At 31.0% G+C, this 25,798-nt stretch overlaps 1 protein-coding gene across 4 annotated transcripts; it reads right to left on the reverse strand.

The window, feature by feature from the left end:
- Window positions 1-7,495: 7,495 nt before the first annotated feature.
- LOC124356252 lies at window positions 7,496-23,079 on the reverse strand. Of its 4 annotated transcripts, none has more exons than XM_046807436.1 (8): window positions 22,969-23,079; window positions 14,774-14,879; window positions 13,873-14,055; window positions 12,577-12,774; window positions 11,296-11,478; window positions 10,432-10,630; window positions 8,189-8,239; window positions 7,496-7,572 (listed from the first exon to the last, which is right to left on the reverse strand). In XM_046807436.1, exons 2-7 carry the CDS (start codon window positions 14,813-14,815, stop codon window positions 8,217-8,219), a joined length of 828 nt encoding a protein of 275 aa, XP_046663392.1. In that variant the 5' UTR covers window positions 14,816-14,879; window positions 22,969-23,079; the 3' UTR covers window positions 7,496-7,572; window positions 8,189-8,216. The 4 variants fall into 4 exon arrangements, with proteins under 4 accessions (XP_046663392.1, XP_046663395.1, XP_046663394.1 ...); XM_046807439.1 differs by having other exon boundaries at window positions 14,774-14,876; window positions 22,969-23,058; XM_046807438.1 differs by having other exon boundaries at window positions 22,962-22,981.
- Window positions 23,080-25,798: the final 2,719 nt, after the last annotated feature.

Here is a 25,798-nt window from a genome sequence, read left to right on the forward strand (position 1 = left end):
TAATATAATACAACATACCATGGTCTCCGTCTAGTTTGTGGGCTAGATTACAGATATCGAAACATTTTTTAAACTCATAAGAGATAAATATAGTTTAAAGATAAATTTAAACACAATAACTAGCACCGCAATAGGAAATATGTTCTAGTATGGTTTCTTATGGTTTGTTATTTTATATTATTGCAAGATATATCCTTATTACAAGATATACAGTACATTTGGTATAATAACCGTGACGCAGTAGTTTATTGACAAAATTTGTGTGTAAATGGGATGCGTCACTTTGCATAAATACTAACGATGTATTGGGAAAGTGGACAAAGCATCTGGAAGGAATCTTGCACATATAGTTTTTGCCATTATGTCATTTTGATAAAATATAACCAGCACTTAAACGTTTTCAATAAACATGTAATAATTACTTATACATGTTTCATATATATATTTAGCAAATTATATTTGTACTTGCAGTGTACTTAAAAAAGTAAATTTGTTCAGATATCGCTTTGTGTAAGTCAAGTAATGAAGTTTTATTTTAAACTTTCTGAAATAACAATTCACTTAAGGTTAAACAAATACAGTTGTTTGTGCATTCTGACAAACTTTATTTCATGCGAACTAGTTCCGTTTACCTAAGTTAATCACGGAGAGTCCCTAATAATAGTCGACTTTTCTATTTAAATTTTCCCTTATCCTTAAAACTTCCCATTTTTATTGTTAAGGTTGATGTCTCTCATTTCTTCATCCTTACGTTCATTTCTGTACTTTTAGATTCCGATGGCTCTCACGGTGAACCATAAGATGTTTTCAAAATATCGTTTACTACTCCATAAGTTTAACTAGCGCGTATTCGGCCTAAATACTAACAGCTTTTAAAAGAGCTTCAACAGAAACATTCACTTTCCTAAGGGCTTTGATTGAATATTAGATATTGAATATGCAGAAGAAACAGCTTAGTAGCTATATAACAAACTGCTTCAGCTCATTAAACACTATCTTGAAGGCAGAGTTTGTCGCAGGCCCGTGGGCATCAACGAAATGGGCACCTCTACTTTGGCCAATTGTCCAACGAAACATAAGAGAGCAGTGCAGTAAAAGTCGCCGATGCCCTTAACTATGCCAAGAGACAATGAATCTTCAGGGCTAAGAAAGAAACAATCAAAGATTAACTAACGTTAAATATCAGCGGAAAACTTGGGCTGACGTAGGCGTGCTGTGCAATTTGACGCGATGACGCTCCGGTGACCTTTTATTCTTATAAAATAATAGACTAGTCCTATGTTTCAATTCAAGTTTTTTATTGGCGATGGAAGGTTTGAAAAAATAATGGGACTTCGGTCACTTACTATCGATATCTGTTGAATTATATTCTTGGAACATATAACGATAGCAAATGTCCGAAATCCCAGAAAGCCTGCCCCCGAATCAAACATGTATTATACGTTGAACATGTTTATCGGCAGTTTATAACGCATGCTCTTTATTCAACAAATAATTTAATGTTCTATTTTAATGTTCTTTGTTTAGTGTTCATTGTTGTTACATTGATCCTTTTTTTAATTATTTTGAGCTTTTCATAATAATATATCTGAAAGTAAGAAACAATCTGAAGAGTTTTACAGATAGCGGAAGGCTGAAATAGCGTGAAAATCACTATAAAAAGCTTCAAATTAGAAGTCCGAAGAAAAATAAAAAGCCCAAAGTAGATTCCTATGAAATAATATATTTTTAAACCAAATCCGTTTTTATAGTTTTTTAAAGTCTCGTATTTTAGCGTTTAAAACCTTTAATAATTCTTCATATAGTTGAGTTTTGAAAACTTCACTCTCCACTAGTTAGGTACTGAAAGTTAAAAAAAACATTATGGTTGCCTGTAAAGTCGGTTTTACGGGCGAAGATTTTACGTGGCAACGTCTTTTTCTCGGTAGAATATTTATTGATATGAATATTATTAAATTGCACAATAGGAACAAGGAATTGAATGAAAATAAGAATTGCACAAATTTTTACTATAGAAATATATTTTGTTTACTAAAACATTGTACATAATTTGAAATTAATTAAAATTTGTTATTGTAAATGGTAAAGTTGAATAAAACATTTACTAAAATTGGAATTTGAAATTCTTGCTAAACACAGTTAAATTCTAACTCCGCGCGTGGTGATTGGTCGGTTTAGTTCGTTTTGTTTGGTCGCACTGTTATGACAGGTTAGAGGTTATAATTTGTTATTTTAAATGTTTGACTAGCAATACGCGCTGTTTCTTCTCAATCGACTGAATTAAGATTTATTGCAGAGTGATTTAAACTAATAATTTACTTAACACTATCAACATTTGTCAATAGTATGACATAACCTATAAACTCAGTTTCTCAACTTTTGTGTCAATCTAACAATTAATCAATCAATCATAGTTTACGGTAATGAAATATCAGTGTACAATTATTTACCTTTATTTTTGAAATGAAATGAAATGAAAATTTGTTTCATTTAAACAGGCAAAGTTAGGGCCTCATGGCCCTTTCTTACACTTAACCTGTCTGATCAATAAGCAGAACAATAAACAACTTGACAAATATTAACCAAATTAATATTGACACTAATATACCTTACTAAATACATTAAATCAAACATTAATCTAAACACTAAAAAAATTATAAATATGATACTTCTAAATAAAAATAAATAAAAATATAAGTATACAATCATGACACAAAATAATACTACAACTTCCATCTTTAATAATAACCAAAAACTATAATTAATACCTAATAACAATAATTTATAAATATATAATAAGAATATTTTTGAAATAAATAATATATATGCAGTTTGTCTTACTCACACTCCTCACACACAATGCCAGCACCACAACCCACAGACCCCTAGGACGGACCCGCCCCGACCAACCGTTCATGGTACAAACGTTTCAGTGCCGCCACAAACCGCCGATCTCCCTCAATGGAAGTGATTTCTTGGGGGAGGGAGTTCCACAGACGACAACCCATCACTTGAAAAGATCTATCAAATACTACAGTCCTGTGTTGGGGCATTCTTAAGGTACGAGAACCAGAGCGAGTGCTTCTTACACTATCATGAGATATAAATTGGAAATAGTTTGAAAAATATTTTGGAAATCCAGATTGTAAAATTGAATGAACTAAATTTAGTATTTTGATTGATCGTTGTTCTTTTAATTTCAAAATATTTCCCTGAATATAGTACGGTGTAATGTGTTGGTCTCGTCTCACATCATAAACGTAACGTAAACAGTAGTTTTCAGTCCTTTGCAGCTTCTCACTAAGTGCTACCGTCATGTCATTCATCACAGAGTTGCAGTAATTGAAGTGTGGAAGTACTAGTGATTTTGTCAACAGTAGTTTGATCCGTTCAGGTAGAAATCTTTGTAAGCGTTTCAGTGAGTGGACAGATGCGAAGACTTTTTTACATATATCCCTCACCGCTTCCGTCCAAGTCAAATTCGAGTTAAATGTCAAACCAAGATTTTTCACTGTTTCGTAGTATGGTAGAGTAGTTCCGTCAATAATTAAGGATTCAATAGTGTTCGGGTCCAGAAAGTTCCGTAAACGTGTGTGGCATATAAGTATTGGTTTGGTTTTTGCATGGTTTAGTGTAAGCCCATGGTTTCCACACCATAAAACAATATTTTTAATGTCGTCATTCATCCTGTTGATGCAGTCGTTAATGTAGTTAACGTCAAAGTGCAAGTAGATTTGTAGGTCATCAGCGTACATGTGATACCTGCAGTATTTGAGAACTCTGTGAATGTCATTTACATACAGTACAAAGAGTAGGGGACCCAGGATAGAACCCTGAGGCACCCCACAAGTAACACACCCCCAGTCCGAAGTCACGTCAGCAACCTTGACACACTGCCTTCTTTCTGACAGCTTGATATACTAAATGTGATACAAATATAATATGCGTACACGAGAAGGCTTGGATATTAAATTTAACTCTTTGAAACACCATAGGGTAGTTTTACTTTATCTGAAGGGTCTGCACATACTGAACTCTGAAACTAAAGTACTAAGACCGGTATCGAACACTAAGAGCAAAGGGACTCTAAGTAGTTGCCGGCCTCGCATCTGTGGCTTTTAACTTAGGACTAAATTTTAAAACTGCGTTTTTAATAAACGACTTGTCTTAAATTCATAAATTGCTCACATCATACACTTATATTTTAGGATCTAAATGCTAATAAACTTTTAAAAATACTGTAATCTTTTAATATTAATTGTTTATTGTCTATATTTAATTTTTTTCATAAAATCTCTCTCTGCCTACATGATGACTCGAGAATAAAATCAGTCATATATGTATATATCAAAATTGGAATAGTTTTATTTTTATTAATATCAGTTAAAGAAGATAGTTAACGTCATTTATTGGATTTTAATTTGTTGAAAAAGCATCCCCAGGATATTTTTGAAACAGTTTGATTTATAGACTTTAACTTTCGTACATTTTGTTATTACTCAAGAGGAATACCAATATTCCTCTTTTGTATTTTGTCTACCTGTCTGTCTGGATATCTAGATAACGAACTAGGCTATATACTATATATTTAGGATGATGCTACGTTTTTACATAGGCAACATCAAGTTTAATGATGGTCTATGTCACTCTAGACAATTTGGCCGAGCCTTAGCGAAGCCTAACTGACGGTATGATATCTGAAGAAGGGAGTGAGCAGTAGAATTGGAATATTGCAAGTAACTTCACTTGTACATTAGCAAGATTGAGCCTAATAATAGTGCATATGTCTTTGGAATTTGGATGAGAATTAGAAAGCCTATTAGTGATGGTGATTTCACAAGAATGTAGGTCCAGGTTTAAAATCCTTTCGATACTTAGTCAAAATTGAGTTCGAATGTAGAAATGTGCTTAGTGTCCCTTAAATGTACATCACTTATCTGGAGAGAATACAGTCAAGGATACACTCATTACCTCGAAAAACATTGGTTCCAGGGGGACAACAGTTATCCTGACGTAATTTAGGACCTTACAACCTTTTTTAACTTTTAGTTAGGGTAGTAGTTGGTTCAAGAGAGCTTTTCGGACAACTTAGCTAAGCCTGTTACGTGGACGTAGTATGGTGAACTCCTCTCTTGTGTAACTAATAAATTCATCCGTAATTGTGTTTTTAACTTTTTTAAAGCAAAATTAAACAAATATATTGTTATAAATTTTCGTTTTATATTTCATTAAAGGTATTTAAAACTGAGGATTATAAAATTCATGTAAGCTATATGAATTGATATTTGCTTTAAGATAGTGTACAGGCAAGTTCGTAGTTGGTATCATTCAGTTACATTGAGAACTGTTGATAATTAGATCAATGTATAATAATTCTATAAAATGTCTCCAGTGATTAGTAAATAATATTTCCGGGTAAGAAAATCTGTACGACATGATTAAATACTTTATTATTTTATAATCCTTGCGAAAAATATTTATAATACTAAAAATCGCTGTTCGGTAAATAATCAAATTTGCAAGGCAAGTCAGCGTTATGAATTACAATCCCATCCTTTAATAAAGGAATATGGAGTTTTTCTTTGCCTTCAGTAACTAATTGTCAAATATGGCTCTAAAATTACTCTTAGACATACTACTCATAGGTTATTTTTGCTATTAATTTAAAATTATGAAGTTCAGAGAAGTTACTCAGAAATTAAACTAGTAATAATCTTACTAATTTGTGAGCTACATTGTCAGGAAGAATTTAAACATTAATACCATTTTGAATTAAATGTCGACTTTAAAATAAATAAACCATGTACCGTTCATTGGTTAATTAAATTTCATATAATGTAAATTTCGCAACCTAGTCAGCCAGTATAATTTAATATTATTTCTATCCAATGTTCCGGAACTAAATTATTGGGCGGAGTTACTACCTAATTGGCACGCGTATGAATATTTTCTTCTAACCCTTTGAAGCAGCCCAACTATGTGACCGAGCAGACCTCGCGCGCTTTGTCCGTAAGTAAAATTTATCTTTTCGTATTATTAAATTAGCCCTTTGATGCCAAACGTATAAAAATGATTGTAACGTAAAGTAAAGTTGTAAATTGTAAAGTAACGTACCCTTGAAGATCTTTTATTTGCTTGATTGAGATAGATAAAAGTTGTGGCGTTATCCTTATGGCGAACACGTTTTTATAAATAGTAATTTGTATCATTAAGTGGCTAATACCGTCGCGAATTTGTTTTAGGCGAGTTCACGTGTCCCACGTGTCTCACGGCTCACAGGGCACATATTATTTGAGTAGATGGCTACCAGTTTCATAACTTCTACTCATCTTCTAGTAACCACCGACTAGAAATAACCCTTCTTAGACTACAGCGCCATTGTCTCGTGCCAAGACGCCGACACCCGGGTTGTGAGTCTACACATTGCGAAGGGAAGTAAAATCTTAATGTTTTATAAAGTAGAACATCGTAGGCATAATTCCAGAGAACATTGGATATTTTAGGCCCACCTATCAGATACACGTTTTTAGTTCTTATATTCTAATTGGCAGCAACGTGGCAATACATACATTTCATTTACCATCTAAAAGTGGTGCTTGTAAGTTTTAATAAATTAAATTGAACTTATGAGTAAACTTTGCAATTCGAGTATTTATTACTACGACCTCAGAAGTCACCACCCCCATGTGTTATCGTCATACGGTACACACAATTAATGCGCCACTCTGATTTTGATGTGCCTACTCGGCCATCAACTGGGTGAAACTGAGTGAAAACGCCACAATGCCTGCCATTAAAATTGAATATTTGTCTAAAGATGAGTTATTATTTGAACTGATATCTAGAGGTGTTAAATTAAATAGTGACAGTACAGTAAATGAACTTAGAAAGTCCTTAAGACAGTGTTTGAGAGACAATATTTTACCTACTACTAGTAGCCTATTAAAAATAGATCACAATCAGGAAGTACAACTGATTTATTATTTATTTATTACTACGACCTCAGAAATCACCACCCCCATGTGTTATCGTCATACGGTACAACCATAAAGAAATTGTTCTTCCCACGAAAATACATTGTATAGTTTATGAATAAGGTTGTATAATGCACGTTTGATCATGAAACTACTACGCATTTTATTATCTAATATAAAACCAATATAAATAAATTATACATTTTTTGTTTGAAAATATTTTTCACATAGACCAAAAAAACTCCTCAAAAGGCTTTTTAAACTCTAAATATTTCTTTAAGAAAATATCCAGAAATGTGTATAGAATTATTATAATACAAACAATAAATATTTTTTTTACTTTTACTTTTTACTTTTAAATATGACTTAAGGCTACATGTGATTAATTTTGTCTGACAAAATACATGATTAATGTATATGTATTTAAAAAAGAACTAGCAGTATACCATATTTATATATAACTCATTAATTCACTTTCACCAGTATCAATTTAAGAAATAGAAGACTTAGAAAAACGTAAATAAGAACTGTAAAAACAACTTTATTATAACAAACACTACACATTTAGTCATACAGCACTCAATACACGCACTATAATCTGAAACAAAAGCAAAAGTATGAATACATAATATGTACTCGCAATAAAAAGCTATAACATAATAGAAGAATTTAAAATTAAATATAGACAATATCCGTTCAACAACATATTACTCAATAGAATATTTAATGTAGTACATATTAATTTAATTGGGCTAAATTAAATATAGGTACTATATAAAGTTTCTGCATGTTCAAATTTAATTATTACTAACTAAATATGGTCTATAGTAGGTTAATACTGAGGAAAAGTGTAAGTGAACATCGTTTAAAATATTTTGAAGGATATCAATTGCAATGGAATCCTTTTTAGTACTTCCAAAAGTTCTCGGAAGCTGTTAAATACTCATATGTATATATATATATATATATATATATATATATGTATATCTGTTACATATATATATATGTTATATATATATATATATATATATATATATATATATATATATCGAACAGAAAGATGTGACTCTCTGTTGTCTTTAGCGACGTGGGTTTGTGTTGTTGAATTTAGACTATGCTTGTTTAGGTTGTTGTGATGTGAAAATAATAGGTCAGTCTCATTAGGTTATACAGATATGCCATGTGATAATAAACTAAACTATAAAAAAACTTACCTTTTTGTTGTTTTCTCATAACCAGGGTCTATATCCGGAGCTCCTCAGTTACTAAGAAATAAACAATCATCTATAAAACATTTATCAGTAGACATAATCAGACAAAATTATATTGATATATGTTTTTATTCTACACATAAGGTAGCTATGATGAAAAGGGCTGATTCAATACGAATGTTGAATGTATACTATAACTGCGTTATGCGTAGAAGGTTTGGTTGCTCCACCGTGCTTTGATCGTGTCAGTCAACAATATAGTGCACTCAATTGTGCACCTGATGAGACAATGAGAATGCCCCTTTATCTAGACTGCATTACTTTTTGTATTCTTGGTGTCTTTGATGTCGAAATGATGCAGAGGGTTCCTTGACTTCTTCGTTCTTTCTATCTATGAACCCCTTAAGACGAACAAGACTCCATATCTCAGGAGTCTGGTCTGTAACAGCATCAGATTTCAGATGCTGCACGTAAGAGAAAGGTGAACTGGATCCACACTCAATATTCGCGTATTAGTTATTATTATCCTGCTTAAAATGAAGGGTAACCTTATGAAAACAATGCAATGACAAATATAGTTTTATATTAAATCAACAGATTCATTTATACTCAGGGTTATTACGACCCGCTCTCGCTTTTTTGTTAGATTGATTGTCCTATAAGTTATATAGGGTATACTTCAATTCCAGCCACTCTCACTGAAAAAGGGAATCAGATTGTAATTAAATCATAATTTCTCATTGCCTTACATGGTTAAACATGAATTTTCAAATATCATTTTAACTTCCATGACTAGTTCGAACATTTTTGTTTTAAAGTGATCATGGGCTGAGCGAATTTATCCTCGATTTAACCTTTAAACTCTTGTTAAAAAATGACTAGTCTTTTGATTTTTAGACATTTTAAAGATATCGTTTGTTTAGGAAAAGATTTACTATACGATTTAAATATTAAAAAAGTATACATACAGTAAGTATCTCTAAAACTTTTGAATGTTTATTGAATATGCTTTGAAAATCTTCGATGAAAATTAGACGCTAAGAGTTGGGACTCGGGAATCAAATATAATATTCAACCAAGCTAAAATATAGTTAGTCCAGAGTAAATACAGACACACGCTAGACTGACCCAATCATAAAAAAACAACGCCAAAAGAAACCTCAAAAAATTAACGGTCAAAATCGAAATTGAAAAGGAATAGATCACTCATATTAAGCACAACGTCAGAGGAGTCGTAGATAAACTGAACATGAACATGCCTTCAATACCAAAGAATGTAAAATCTAACACCTTCTTAACCAGTTTATAGAAGCTCAAGAGGTCAGTATCAACCAGTACAACTTATGTTAGAGTAACAGCTCTATATTTCTGGTATACATGATTTATATGTACTAGTACACGAATACCTGTATAAGCCCAAGCGGTATGTATCGATACTCTTTTAGTACATCTCTATGTTATGTTAGAGTAACAATTTATCTGCTCCATATACTGGGTATAAAACGGTTAACCTGGAGAAGCTGGAAAATTGAAACTAAAAATTAAAAGTAGCTAACAAATTTGAATAGAAACAAATATAAAATAAAAAACATAAAAATTCAATATTTGGTACAATCCTTATAAAATGCACATATCCTTGAAGTATTGACCATGAAGTCCATAAATATGTATATGATGATGCTGCCACAGACATTATCTTTCCACGCGACATAAAGTTATGTCTCATTTATCGGCTCCATAATTATGTGAACGGTTAGTATTTTTTGAACCAGTTATATATGTTCTTTAAGTGGGATAAGAATACGCGTAGGTTAAATTTGCCTCCACCTGATTAATGTAGGGTTCGTAGTAGGGGGGAGATAAATATTTTGGATTTCAGTTATTTATTTCGTTAGAAAATAATAAATAAACACAAAAACACACAAAATATTACACTTGTGTGTATTTTAGCTTATTTTTTTGCAGTGGAACCATAACTTGCTTTGTAACCTTAGTTTTGTTGTATGGAAAGCACTAACAGCAAAATGGCAAATAACAATTAAAACCCTAAAAAGTTTAAAAGAAATTCCTATATTGTTTTAAAATTGTAAATATATATAAATGTATATATATATATATATATATATATATATATATATATATATATATATACAGTTCATATTTATCTGAATAAGTGTACTTAGATACACGAAAATGGCAGGAACTAGAGTGGGTAAGAACACTTAATACGGTATATTTCACAATACCTGCTTTGTTGCCATTTTTTGCCTTTGGGTGGCATATATGGGGGATGAGGCCTCGCTGGTGAGGTTTCAGTGGACATACCATCAGTATATAAGATCCTCCCAAACACTGGTAATGGGTAGGTGGAGGCGAGCGAGGTGGTAGGACATCGGGAATCCTGTGTCCCTCACGACACACAGGATGAGCAAAGGAAAATCCTGGCTGTACAAAAGTCGAAATAGCTGCGTCCAATTTCGGTATATTTTATATATCCAAAATAATTATCGTTTAAATTTTAGAATCATAGCATAAGTTATAACAATATATAAGCTAAGCTGTTCCTCAAATGAGTTGCCTTTTTCTAATTGTTGTTTTACTTCTTTTGTTCCACTTATTTGAATATGTCCAAAACATTCTAGTTAAATAGTCACATTGAGACATTGATGTAATTTAGATAAGGTTTATCAATTTTTAATGGACGTGGTTTAATTGAATGGGGTTACCAAAATTAATTGCAACAATTCATCTTTATTAGGATAGTAAGCACCTGACATAGTTTTCAACACCCTCTCTACTGTATGCATTGAATAGTATACATGGTGGATCAACGTGGTGCATTTTTAATAAATAGTATTCTTTTTAAAACCGAAAAAAGCTACAAATATAATTGTCTTATATATTATCCTAAACTTTGCAAATAATGTTAGTTATTCCATATTACATGGTATCATAACATCTCTTTCAGCTTAAATTAATTTTTTTAAACCTTTTGAATAGTCATGGAATAAAACACCATATATTCTACTCAATGAATGCAAGATTCCAAAGATAGCATAAGTAATGAATTATTAAAAATCAGTGCATACCTTACTCATAAAATGTATTACCTTGTTTTCTGTATCAACATGCGTTGAATAACATTGTCGGGCGTCGACTCGGTATGTGAAACCTGTAGGGCATTCTAGTACTACGTACGTAAATCCTTTAAAGCATTGGTAAACCTTAGTAGCGTCTGATTCGTGTGCTTTCATGTCGCCTTCATGACATTCACGAGTGGGAGGGACAGATCCCTACACAGAAATAATTATTATAACATGAAATGTTTTTGCAACACAGTGTAACATGGTTTTACTATCGTGTTCCGATTTGAAGTTAACCTATTTTTATTACGATGCGGGGGTGGAATATTTGATCAATTTTCATCCCACTGCGTTCATAGGCGATTAATTTAATAATAACTCAAATTTTCCACGTTTTGAATTTTAGTACGTTGAAAATGTCTAGAGATCCACTATCTTTAAGTTGTGCGATGATATGAATTTAATACATATTTTAACGTATTTAGTTTCGTAAATTTTCATTATTGCGCAAATTTTAATTAGTAGTACGAAATATATACATATTGATGTCATGATCATGAATAAAAAACTTTTTTTTAGGTAAATTTTAAATCTAAAAAGACTTTTCATAAACTTTTCGCTTATACAACTCTTACCAGATACAATTTTTAGCGATATTCTCGTCACGTTTATCACGTTTACGAGGAATACAACCTGTAGACATTACAGCATCTGTAAAAGTGATTATCAAAAGCATATTTGACCGCATTCTACCAAGGTTTATATGACCCATTTTAAATGGTATCTTTAAATATACATATAATAATGATACGTATCTATGACTTCTTCACAAATGGAGTAAGACTATCACTAGACTACCTAACCATCTAACCAGTATTTGGGAGTATGAATTAATTTTCGTGTTTCAGCAACATGTCTGTAGTTAATTTTCCTTTGTAATAATGCAGTTTTTAATTTTATTTCACGTTCATTTAGCTAATATTAAAACAGTTTTTTTTATCAAACACCTTATTTCAAATAATACTGAATGTTACTCACTTTGGCTTGCGAGATTTATATTTTCATATAGATTAGAATAGTAAATCAATAAGTATTTAGTAAATACAAAATTATCCTCTATTTTAAGTTAATGTTTTCCCAACAGTGATAATTCCTTTTACTAATGATAACAGTGTAAAAAGTACGAATCCAGTAAATGATTTTATATTAAATCTTACAGGAATATACAAATAACAAAAGTAAATATTATTCACGGGTTATAACCATTAGGATGCAATGATGTGTATGTATATATTTAAAAACACTTACCTGACTAGAGTAAACAGAAAACGGAATACATTTCTGGAAGTTTGAGTTTTGGCCACGAGGCTTTTGTCCTGGACATATCATTTGTGTGTAAAATCCTCCCAAGCATTCATAATATCTAGTCTGAGGTAAGGTATCTGGACCGAAGTATGGAATTCTGTGCCCCTCAAGACATACGGGATCAGCAAGAGATACTGAAATCTGAAAAAAATAATTAATAGCAAAATTCAACGTTTATAAACTAGTTAATAAAACAGTTTTTGGAACATATGATTGCTCTGTAATTGTAAGCAAATTTATTTATTCTGCAATTTTATCGTATCATCCAACTTAATTCTATACACTGGTAGATGTAAAATGACATTTTAGTAATGCAGTTACAATATTATCTCTTTATATAAAAGGCAACTCACTGTCCAATTTACTAATAACTCAGAAAGCTAAAATTTGACACACGAAATCGCCATGGACTTAATAAAAATACTTAATACCTTATCATAGAAGTAGACACCTAGGGATGAAAATACACGTTTTTTGTTGAAAACAGCTTTCTCAGATATACTTATATATTTCCTCGGTCGGGTAGCCAGAAATTAGTTCTTATGCATGGAAAATAACTTACACTAGACAATTACATGAAACGAGGCGTGGCGTAACATCAGTAACAAGGATATGTTATGTAATGTTTAATTTCTAATCAGTTCATACATGTTATGTCGTGTAGTCATCAAAGAGAAATAGCTGAAATGAATAAATGGAATCAAATCCGAATATAATGCAAACAAGCACAGTTCAGTAACACAACCTTGAGGAACGTAAATTAAAACACACATACTCACTCGAACACTGTTCATCTGATGACTTAACTAATCTATAAAACCTAAAATCTACAGGCTCTAATGTATATTAGTGTTGAAGGTTTATGGAAATGTATTTTTGGTTTCCTGAAGGAAGCGTATAACTTTGTTGGTACTTTTAATACATGTTATTAGAGGCTTACTGAACTTCCTGTTTTAAAAACCAACCTAAAACATGTTAAAAGAGTTATTTAACAATATTTAAACATTTTTTGGGCGTTTATTTCAAAAATATTAATGTAATGTTTTTTTTTATTCGCTATCGGTTCATGGATCGCTAAGCGAAACGATTTTCTACTAAAAGTTTAACATGATCTCAGTAATATTTTTGTTTCCATTACGGTTTAACAAGATATTTTATACTTTATAAATGTGCAACTCAAAATTTCAAATATACCTTTTTTCATAATCCGATGTATCAAGGAACAACTACATCTATTACCTTGTCGTCTTCAGTAATGTAAGATGAAAAACATTTCTTGTATTCCGCTCGGTATTTGAACCCTGGCGGGCAATTCTTTAATACATATAATCCTTGGAAGCATTCGAGAACTTTAGTATCGTCTGAATCGTGAGCTATCTTGTCACCATCACTACACTGTATATCGTATACAACAGATCCTCCCTAAACACAAATTAATAAATTTACTAAATATAAATATAAAGTATTACGTTCCCTTAGTCTCAATAGTAATACATGCACGATTTAGCTACGTTTTCGTACTAAGGTTGTATTTATAAAACTAAATAATTTAAATTTTTAAAGGGATCTACAGGGGTAATTTTATTGATAGGATTTTATAAATTGACTCACAGGTGATGTATTAGTATAGTTTTTACTTGAGGGTTTTTATTTTAATTATATTGAGAGATTTATTGTTTTTCGTCTATGAAATCGTATAAAATTTGCATTTTTCAATCGCATGGAGTTTATTAACTGTCAATAAATTGAAAAGTAACAAATCATGCAAACATGTTATAGTTAAATAATTATAATAAAAGTTTGGTGCTAATCTCTCAGCTATGTAGATAAATCATTAAATGTGTTTTTCGGATCAATTGTTTGAGTTCTGTATAATTTCATTTCCACGGTGTTAAAACTTAAAATAGTTAAATCTCTAGTACTTCAGAGGCCAAATACTAAACCAGCTGATTATAAAAAGACTTACTATTAAAGCCCTTTTTTAAATGGATATGAACACATATCTGAATCAAATTTTTAAATACAAATTTGGTATAGGGATGATGATTTTATCGAGGAATTTCCTATAGATATTAAGTGACAGGTGTCTGATTGATGATCATCATATACGATAAATTTATCAATATCATCGGCAACTCACCGAGACTACGCCGGCGAGTAGGAGAACAGCAATCATCTTCATCCTTTGGTAACTTCAAAGACCTCAAGTCATTCGTTGGATACGTACTAGTGAAAGCTCTCCGCTGCTATAAGTGGGCAATGTGAGTATACTTAAACATAACATGATATTGTCAAAAAGTGTTGTGTATCAGCTCGTGGTGTAAAGGTATTTCGCAAATGATTGCAGATTTTCTTAATAGTGATTGGCTGAGCGTTGGCGAAAAACTCACTTGAGGGGCTGGCAAGTATGATTATCTGTCTACTTGTCTGTCCACAAGATGTTTCGATAACGAACTGACTTAAATTTTGCAAAAAGTTTTATTTTTGCTATTATATAGGCAACACTGAATTATCAAAACTGCAGATGTGTATATTTTTTTCATCGAAAAAACTCAACTATGGAACCAGATATATTTTATATCACACGTAAATTATAATGAAAAAAGTACACGCTTTATGATCAAAGTAAGCTTCCCAGCCTTGTGTTTATATTTTTAATTGGGGAATCAATGCAAAATCAACAATGTTACCGGAAATACCTTACATCATAATGAAAATTTAAGTTCAAAATTATATGCTTCATACCGATGTACATGCATATATTATTTTTATAACCAGGTCAACATGGCAAACTCATCCAAGGATTCGGAAATATAATTTGCCCAAACCAGAATTACACAGTAATGCGTAAAAATGCGTACAAATTACGTACAGCCTTATCGATTATTACATCATGAGTCGGTTAACTAAAAAGGTAAGTGCATTGACTTCAGGATTACTCCACATTGACCTAAAATAATTGAATTATTACTGAAATCTTCGGAGATGATCAGTAATAAATCATAGATATTAGATACAAATTCGAGTTATTTCACAGAATATTATTCAAATTTCACATATTTCACAAAATTATTTCAAATGACCACTGAATGCTCGATATCAATGTAATAAATATATACATTTTAAATATTATAATTTTTATTCGTTTTTATATTTGGTCGGTTTTACGTCAATATTGTATTTTCGAAATAATTATTTAATATGAAGTAAAAATTCTAGAACAAAATCTTTCTAAATTAATTGTTGTACCATATCTCGTTTTGATATGTTTTTAACGTCTGACATTGTCAAATTTAATTTATCTTGTAAAAGGTCAATTAATGGTTTTGCAGTTCCGTCAGCAAAATTTTTATTAAGGTTTCTTTTTATGTAGGTTCATGTAAGGTAAGGCTCAATGTAATACAGTCAGTCCCACTCCTTCCTTTCGATTTTTCCCCTTTGCAAAACATACATCCATAGCCCACCAAAAGAAGTAGTTACTTTAACCAGGAGTGACTGTTACCTCTCACTAGCACGCCTGGATAGTTACTGAACTGAACGAAGAAATGCATTTTTGCATCATTATGAAAAGCACAAGAGTTCAATCCCCGTCTCGAAATTTTTATTACGTGACTCGATAGAATTTTCAATTCTCGGGTTTACCTCGCGCATAAATGCAATTTCACCCCGCAGTAGGTATATTTCAGACTAGTCATTCAATTAGTACATAATATACTTATTAATCTCATAGGTTTCCGTTCATAGATAAACATGAACTTTCAACAATATCATCAAAGGATACAGTTATATGTTTATAAAGAATTTCCTTACGCTATTTGCATGACTGAGATTGTAACGATGCAGAGTTACTATTTGAACGCCTTCATCACTGACTGTTTTATTGATGTCTCCAGACGAACGTGGAGTCCAGATTACAGAAGCCAAGTATGTTACAGTGTCATCTTTTCCGATGCTGCACTAAGCGGAAGATGAAACCTAGCTGAACTCAACATTCACATTGAATCAACCCCGTCTCACAATATCTATGACATGCGATGTAAAATTTATTTTACTAAACAATCATAATGCATAGTAATAGGCCCTCAAATAAGGTGGCACAGTGGACAGAGTATTGCAAAATGTCCCATCTCAGGTGATAGTTATGAACTACCTATACTAAACATAAACCTAATACAACTAGAATGCCCGAATTGATTGGGGTTTATGAGACGGTAAGATTGAGTATTTTAAAATTAGCTTTCAGGTTTGTGTTTGTTTTTACTGAATAATGATTCTGACTATAGGTTTTGAAATTTTATCCTAAACATGATCAATAAATCCATTCCCCAAGAACCTCACATTCGATTATACGAAGCTGTAGTAGACAACCTTAAAAATATCAGAATTTACAAATGAGAGCAAAGTTTAAATTATCAAGCTAACTCACTTAAATTGTGTGCTAGGTACTTAAGATACCATTTACAGTTGCTCTGGCTGCCTATTATGACTCTCAGATACCATGCTGATTGTACCATAGCATTTTTTTCATTTTCCAGATTTAGATTTAGATAAAGCATGTAAATAAAAAAGAAAGACGGAGTCTAGCACAGGTCCTTGAGGCACTTCTTAGCAATTGATTTCCCATGACGAGCAGGGTTAACCTTGTTCTTAAAATAAACAATTCTTCGCTTTATTTCGAAAATAAATAAACCAACCCAGTCAATGGCTTTATCTTCAACGCCTTCCGTTTATAAGAGTGGTTTACATGGTTTACACGTTCAAGGTTTATTCAGATCACATAGCATAGAAGCTACGTTATCTCACTAATCGATATATACATAAAAATCGATAGTCTACACGGATGGCCACTATTATTGTGTATAAAATTAGTTTTGTCCTTTTCCTGCAATATCATTGATTAATGTATTATGTTTTATATAACGTTTATGCCAAAAATATGCAACTAAAAATTGTGTAAAATAGTTGCGTAATTGAAAAAAACCTGAGTAAAGTTTTTCGCTTCTTTATATAAACTGTCTTTATATAAATATTTGGCTACAAATAAGGTCTGAAATATACCGCCGCGTAGCCTTGCTGAGTGAGCTGCTTGGTTTAAATTTTTACCAAAATAGACTTCTTCTGCATTGGATGAATTTCTTACCTTTTCGTAACTGATGATAAAATATGTAAATACCAATTTGATAACTATATTTGTAATGAAGAATTTTAATAAAATACTGGTGGCATTTCAAATCTTTTGATGGAGGAATGATATTATAATGATAACGTTTTCTCTTTACATGATGAGTACGGGTGGTTAATAAAAACACAGGTATCAATAAACTTTGCAAATTGAGAAGCACATTCATTAAAAATTAAAAATACATTAAGCTATTTTTACTTTTTGAACTAACCACCATTGTTTAAATTTACATAATATTAGCATACTGTAATAATTTATAGAAGTGAGATTAGTGAAAAATGAGGCACGGCGCTCAGCAGTTCACGATTTATTCGTTTCCTGCCCACTTTTCATTGGTGATACCACTCAGACCTATTATTACTTACCGCTCGCCTATGTCCTGTGAATATCTATTCGAGAAACCAATAATGTTTTGAGGGAAGCTATTGGAATAATATACTTTTTTATCCAGGTTTTCAAAATATTTAGAAAACAGTGCTTGGTTCAATAATACTGCTAATAGTAATGGGGAAACCAAACACTTACTACTCCATATGGCACAAGTACCAAATCAAAACAGTTAATTGAACTGCGAGTGATAATAAAAACTAAAGAGAAGTAAAACCCAGATCTCCTACGGATCAAATGTTTCTTACCGCAATTTTATGGGCAAGTCTATAAATTACTTTGCCGGAACTAGGACAGTAGCAAATTCTGGTGACTTAAAATGGAGAGTGATAGTCATTAACATGATATAACGATCTCTACTCTCGTTTTCATCTTCCAAGTCCAATATAATCATTCTAAATAAAATCTTAATATACCTTAAAATGAAATATCTGTTCTAATATATTATGAAAACTTTTCATGTAATAACACATGTGTTCTAAAAATAATATATGTGTTTTTTGCTACGTAAAACAAATATTTGAAAACTATTATAATTGTAAAAATACATCAGTAAAAATTATACGTAGGGATAGTCTCAATATTGAAACCATGTGCTGTTTATAATTACCGCTATATATTTTTATCAAGAAACATAAGTAGAGTGACAGTTTATAAATAAATTGGTAATATCAGCTCATGAATCATACGGAATAAAATTGTGCATAAAACTCAAACTATGTATATAGATACACTAATAATTATTAACTGTCAACAATCTTTTGTTTGGATGAAAACGTAGCAGCACAGTCCAACTGACTCTATAGTGGTGGCTGCCCTGTTGTCACAGGATTGCCAATTACGCGGTTGACATGCCACACTCATCATCAGTTTGGGCAACATTGTAGTTGACACCTCATTTGAATGTGATGGGACAAAATACTTACTTCATTTGTTTATGATAAAATGGATTATAAGAATTTATATAGAGATTAAATTCTAAAAATTGCTTTAATAAGAGGTACCTTATCTACTTCTATTAAGCACAGTTCAGAATAATTTAAAATTTAGCAGTAATCGTAAGTAAAGATATAATTTTAGGTATATAAGTTGTCAATGCAATATAGATTTCGAAATAATAGGAAACACCTACAAATAAAATGACCAAATAGAATGCTGTTTAAACAGCAAATTTTTGTATTGAATATTTGGGTTTGAAATAATGTCTATTGTTTATTCTGAAAGACATGCTTTATTATAATGGAATTTATTATCTGTCTCATTATAAATAAAAAAATGTTAATTTTATGGTTTTCAGTTTTTTATAAACGTGTGTACATACTACTTTTTTTAATATTACAAACATTCTTGTATTATATACTGTTGACATAATGTTAAGGCAGAATGTACTAACATTAAAATATATCAGTGATCGGTGAACAATATGACATTCCCACTTGACCACTTAGCCGAAAAACTCATTACCCTGATTGTCGCTTTTCTTTCTCCATAGTCAACCTCAAGCCTATATTCATGTTTTTTTTTTTAATAGGGTAGGTCTGCCGATAATATATTTTGATTACAAATTGTTTCATAATATGGTGCCCTGAGTAAACAATTTTTCATACGTCTGGGAAGCCATCCAAATTAAAAGAAACTACTCTTTTTTAAACAAGAGTCCCTAGTCGTACGCAAACACTCAGATGAATATATACATATATCACATCTTATAAATAAAAAGTTGCAAACAATTTGCTACGCGCTAATATCAGTGACGGATGACCAATGCAGCTAACTATTTTTTCATATTCAATTGAATTTGAGGAATGTTTGTATAGAGAGAAATATCGGAAACGTTTAACGGAATATTTTAGAATGTGGATAAATGTTTATGATAGTTTTGAAACAAACCAAATTCGCTAACATTCTACAGCTGTTAAAACGTTCACGAGGCATAAAATTTATTAGACAATATAAATATACACAGCTTGTGTATTTCAAGGCTGTGATATCAGTTGTATATCACAGATTACAAAGACAATATTACTATTAAAAGTTTACTACTTACTGCACAAGTGGCGAATTTAAATCATTTATCGCATTAGAAGTACTATTTCAACTCTTATAAAACCCTCCAATAAACAAAACTGTCAGTGATTGCACGTTATTGTAACCGAAACTGTGTGTCCCCTTGAGATTGTGTATAGATTTTCCATTAAAAAAATCGTGAAGGTAGGTACAAACATTACTCAGCGAGCTACTCTTTACTAGGCTATAGTCCAAAAACAATGAGACTTCTATCACAAAAAAAAACAAATTATACACGACAGTTTTGAAATATTGAATGAACTTTGTTTCAATCATTTTTATTGCGATTATATTAGATGCAGACACGTAATGGAAGCAAATCCTTTTCGAACAAAGTAGTATTCTGAACTGTACTGTATATATATCTTCTTGATGAGGGTGAGCGATAAAAATCAACTATAGCACCAAAAATACTTTTGACCAGAAGTAGGTGCTTTTAATATAAGTTGTTTTATTTCGAAGACCTAAATATGTATATATTTTCTCGGCAAACTCAACTGTGAAAAAACGTAAGTAAATTAGGACAAGTAATTATTTTCTTGAACAGGGCGACAAGGCATACTCAATTTATGACAATGGAGGTATCTAAGACCAGACGTAGATTACAAATATGAACAAATAAACATTTTATTTAAATTTTGAACCTCTTACCCATGCACATTGAAATAATAATTACCAGATATATGCTTACTCCTGTTTAAAAATTTCATAGAGTTCCATCATGTTAAATCATAGATACTTTCACTAAGAAGACTACCTTAATATCTCTTATATCTTGGAAATGTTGTGCAAAGGTGCAATCATCAGCTATTTTATATTAAACATGCAAAAATCTGCAAAGGATGGTGTTTGGAGGTTTGGATATAGATATTATATACATATATTTGGATAGATATTGAGAGTTTTGATGTATTATACTCTTTTACAAAAAATTTATAAGAGAGGTGTAAACGAAATTTGATGTGAACATATATCAATAATATAATAATAATACACCCATTTTTTATGTGAGATCCAAATGAACAATCCACACACAAAGTTAGAGTGGCTATTGCCGTTTACCTTTCAATACAGATCAAAGATATGAGATTCTGATTAAGATTATGTTTCCTTTTTTTATGAAATCAATCAATCTCACAAAGTAACTTATCAAATGTGTTCGTAACTTCCTCATAAATGCCACATCTTCCATTAGGATATTCTGAATGTTTTTTTTTCTTTTGATGGTTTTTTCTCCTTGCCACAGTGATTGCACAGAAGACCAATGTAAAACTCTAAGAACTGTTTTTTTTATTTAAAAAGTTTAGTTGTATTTATATTGTTATTGCACTGTCATATAGTTGTGAGATGTTTTAAAAATGTCAAGTCTATATGTCTTTGCAATCAGGTTTAAAATTTAAATGAAAATTTTTACTTGAAATGCATATTAGAAATTTAACTAATCAAAACCTTTTTCAACGTATTTTATAATTTATATACCCCTTTTTAACCTCCTCCAATACTCAAGAATCAAGAATAATTTGTTTGTATAAACTCAATACAAACGATACAACCACTCAACTAAAACAATGCTTTAAAAACAGTTGAATTTGACAACAAACAACACTTTGTGAAGTGGACTCTATTGTCTGCGTAGCAAGTAAATTTTAAAACTTTATTCATTGCTTATATCCATTCTATAAATTAGTGCTTAATTTCAATTAACCGATATTTTTTCAGCATTAATTTCATGACTACATTAAAGGTTTGTTACAGAATAAGAAATCATCTTGTAACTAAATAACTGAATCAAAATGTAATACACATGGCACTAAATGCTTAAAAAATTTTGAATAAATGAAATAGTGGAGGCTTTAGTCATCCGCAGTATGAGGACTCACTTAATGAGTGACTATAAAAACGACCATTTGCCTAATACAACATTTTAGCACAATAAAAGTTATTGAAATTAAAGTTTTATTAGGATCAAAGATTTATTGGACACCCTAAGCTTTATTAAAATCCATCCAATAATAATTAAGTAGCAAAGGTGTTATATTATATAAATACATTGTTGGATACTACTTATTTACCAGACTATTATAATTTTAAAAAAATTACTTTCCACTACTTTAAAGCAAATTCCGGAGAAGAACGTAATAGATTGTTTTTAGTTGTTATTAGTGTGTATATTACGTAACTGAAATACTATTGTGACTAAGGCATTATAACACCCAAGACAATGTTGCTCCCTGGAGTAATGCAATGTAAACTACAGCTGACAACTGGAACGGAAGTGACAAAGACAAGTAGATCAATCATTTCCGGTTCAATCACTCTGCTGGTTTCCTCACAAGGCAATAGTGATTCCGTCCCACAAAAACGTTATGTGCCTAAGTTGATATTTCGGTATTTTTACCAAAACAATAAGTTATAGGATCACTAAATGTTTGATTTAATTATCAAATATATATTTATATTAAAATATTTACGAGTGTAAATTTTAAACACTTAGAATGTCTGTTCGTAAAAATACAAACAAAATTTGTATTTAATGTTGTACATAGTTGATTCACTAAAGCCTGAGATCGCAACGTTTAAAATATGGTGACATTTTTCGTATTACTTAAACCCCACGATTAATTTTTGCCCATATCTTAACAAATGTTTTTTTTATTTGCTGCAATATTTGACTGATGCCGAAATCACTCACAACTTACCCTTTTCACACCCAGACAACCAATCTCACATAAACAAAGCTTTCTCCGAACAACTTGTACGGAAGAACAAAACTTTCCTAACTGGTAACTATAGTGTGTGTCATGTTGACACAAACCTTTAAGGGAACATATGAATCGTGTAAGTTTAATTGCCTTAAATATTCCTTTGAATTGATAACGGTTTAATGAACGGTTTAATATACGTACATTCTTTGTGCTGACGTTGATAGTTATTAGCTCTAATGTTATATTTTACTGCAAATGAAATCTTGTAGCATTAAATCTATTCATATAACGATATTAAGCGTAAACGACTAACATCTCGACTTCTGGTGTTGAAGGTGTTCTATACTGTTGAAAGTTTGTACTAACATCAGAGACAAAATACCTTGTAGAGAATTAATTAATTATTAACAACAATAAACCAATACCCAGTGTTTTATTGTCAGAATAAATACCAACTATGATTTTTATAGCAACGTAATTTGTAATAACAGTGTTATAGGAGAGAGTATATCGTCTTGTATTTAAAGAAATAAAATTGCTTCTTAATTTCGGTTAAGATAATTTGTCTTGCACAATATACCTAGGATTTTGTGTATACATACATTTATTAGTTCAACTTATACTTAAATGATAGTAATATAGTATTATTATAAATAAATTGTTCAATAATACATATTTTTAAGCATACATTATATAATTCAAAGTTTTTGAAATCTTAAAAAGGGAAGCAAATAAAATATTTTATCCGTTTCTTCACAGTTTTTGAAAAATTGTTAGTTTGAAATAGTCCTTTTGGTTAAGTAAATGGGTAGGAATAACATAAATATGCAGTTTATCCCAGTGTTATCTGTGATAGGTTTTATCCCTTCATGGATTAACCCAATACTCCATTTGAAAATAATTTCAGATTCGCAAATTAAATTAAGTTTTAAATATCCTAACCTTCGGTGAATTTCGTAGAAATGTTAAAACGACGGTGAATTTGTATTGTGCAATGACTTGGTTTAAAACAAACACAACATCAAATTTTAATCAGAACGCATTATTAAATATTTGAAATATTTAGATAACCTTATAAATAAAAACAAAACTATAAATGTGTTTCTAACCGCTATTATCAATAAACTGACCAATTAATGTTTTTTATTTCATGGGGACCAAGAAAGGTTTTTATAAAGACAAAAATTGGACATTTTTGCCACAATATTTTATAAATCGAAAAAACAATGAAAATATTTACTAAATATAATTTAAATGTAATTCATACCAAACGGTTATTGAAACTGTTAGCTGAAGTTCATCAAAGAGGGGTTAATATTTTTCTTATTAAAATTTTAAATAACACAGTCCTTGATCAGTTGTGCAATGCAGATAGCTAAGACAATGTTACTATCTGCCTTTTTTGCAGATTTCACGGTTCACGAACTAAAACCATGGAAATTATATTGAAATGGTGTTATAAAATTTATGTTAAGCACATAAGGTACTCGAAATTTGATAGTAATTCCATAGTAAATCCTAGTAATTCCATAGTAATGTTTACTGCAAGTAAATTAAAAACACGGGCATGAACACGAAAATAATAAAACAAGCCATTCTGCCTAAAATAATATGACTTTTATCATGCTAAATGTACTATTAATGATTATTTAGAAGTTTTGAACTATTTTATTTTAAAGGATTTTTCACTATTCTCATTATATCAAAAGCTGATCAAACCAGAGAGAGGAGTAGATGCTTTTTGACCGCAGTATTTTTTTAACCATGTCTATGTATTTATTATACTGATTGGAGCAAAAAATTATTATCGAATATAATACAGTACATGAAATATCGTAGGCCGGAGGTAGTCGCTTTTAATATAAGTTGTACTCTGAGACCTATATACAGTACGTATACATTTTCCTCTTTTGGGAGAACAACTATAGAACCGTAAAAAAAATTATACCGGAAGTTAAATTCAAACGGCCGGAATAGACAATTTTGACTGCGTTCGGTCATACGCAGGTACATATATTTTCCTTAATCTTTATAAACGGAATTATATTACGGTTTAATTATTAAGGTTTTATGTTAAAAATTAGATTGTAGCCTACTATGACCGAAGTATGTCTTCAAAACCAAAATATGTATATTTTTCTTCAGAGAACAAATAAAAATCAATTGTGGCTTCTTCAATACATTAGACCAGATGTGATTTTAAACGGTGGGAATAGACACTTTTAGAAAAATCCACAGACATAAGGTTACTCTGTCCTACATAAGTACATGAATGTTCTTCAACAGGACAACAAGATAAATCCAATACATGACACTGGAACTATCTTCCACAAGAGGTAAATTGCAAGGGTTGAAAGCAGCCTCTATTTATAGTTTTTACTGGTAGATATTCTCTTGATCAGGGTAAGTCAAACTCAACAGTGGCACTTGCAATATCTTAGAATGAAAGTATATTTAAATTTTTGGAGTTGACGCTTTTTAACTAAAGTAGATTTCCGTGACCTTATAATATATACACTCGTACTTGATATGAGCATTGTGACAAGTAAACATACATCTAGAATCAGAAATTCAATTGGTTCTACCCTACACACGCAAAATCTTAGAACTAGTAAAAATGGTATCAAATATTCTTAATCACATATACTGAAAGAATAATAAGTGTCAGATATATTCCTCCTTTGTTTAAATATTTTTATAGGTCTCAATCATGTTACGTCATACATTGTTTCAATAAGAAGACTTCAAACTACATTATTGAAAATCGCTCGTCAGTAAAAGGTATTTCAATTTATTATAACTTACTTATAAAACAACGTGTAAT

The sequence above is a fragment of the Homalodisca vitripennis genome, chromosome 2, assembly GCF_021130785.1.
Source record: "Homalodisca vitripennis isolate AUS2020 chromosome 2, UT_GWSS_2.1, whole genome shotgun sequence".
Classification (NCBI taxonomy): domain Eukaryota; kingdom Metazoa; phylum Arthropoda; class Insecta; order Hemiptera; family Cicadellidae; genus Homalodisca; species Homalodisca vitripennis.

Coding starts and splice junctions, on each gene's coding strand:
- LOC124356252 (XM_046807436.1), bottom strand. CDS start 14,815: ATGAAGATGATTGCTGTTCTCCTACTCGCCGGCGTAGTCTCG. Junction 12,775..13,872: donor ACATTACTGAAGACGACAAG/GTAATAGATGTA, acceptor TATTTTTTTCAG/ATTTCAGTATCTCTTGCTGA. Junction 10,631..11,295: donor ATGTTGATACAGAAAACAAG/GTAATACATTTT, acceptor ACTTTTGTACAG/CCAGGATTTTCCTTTGCTCA.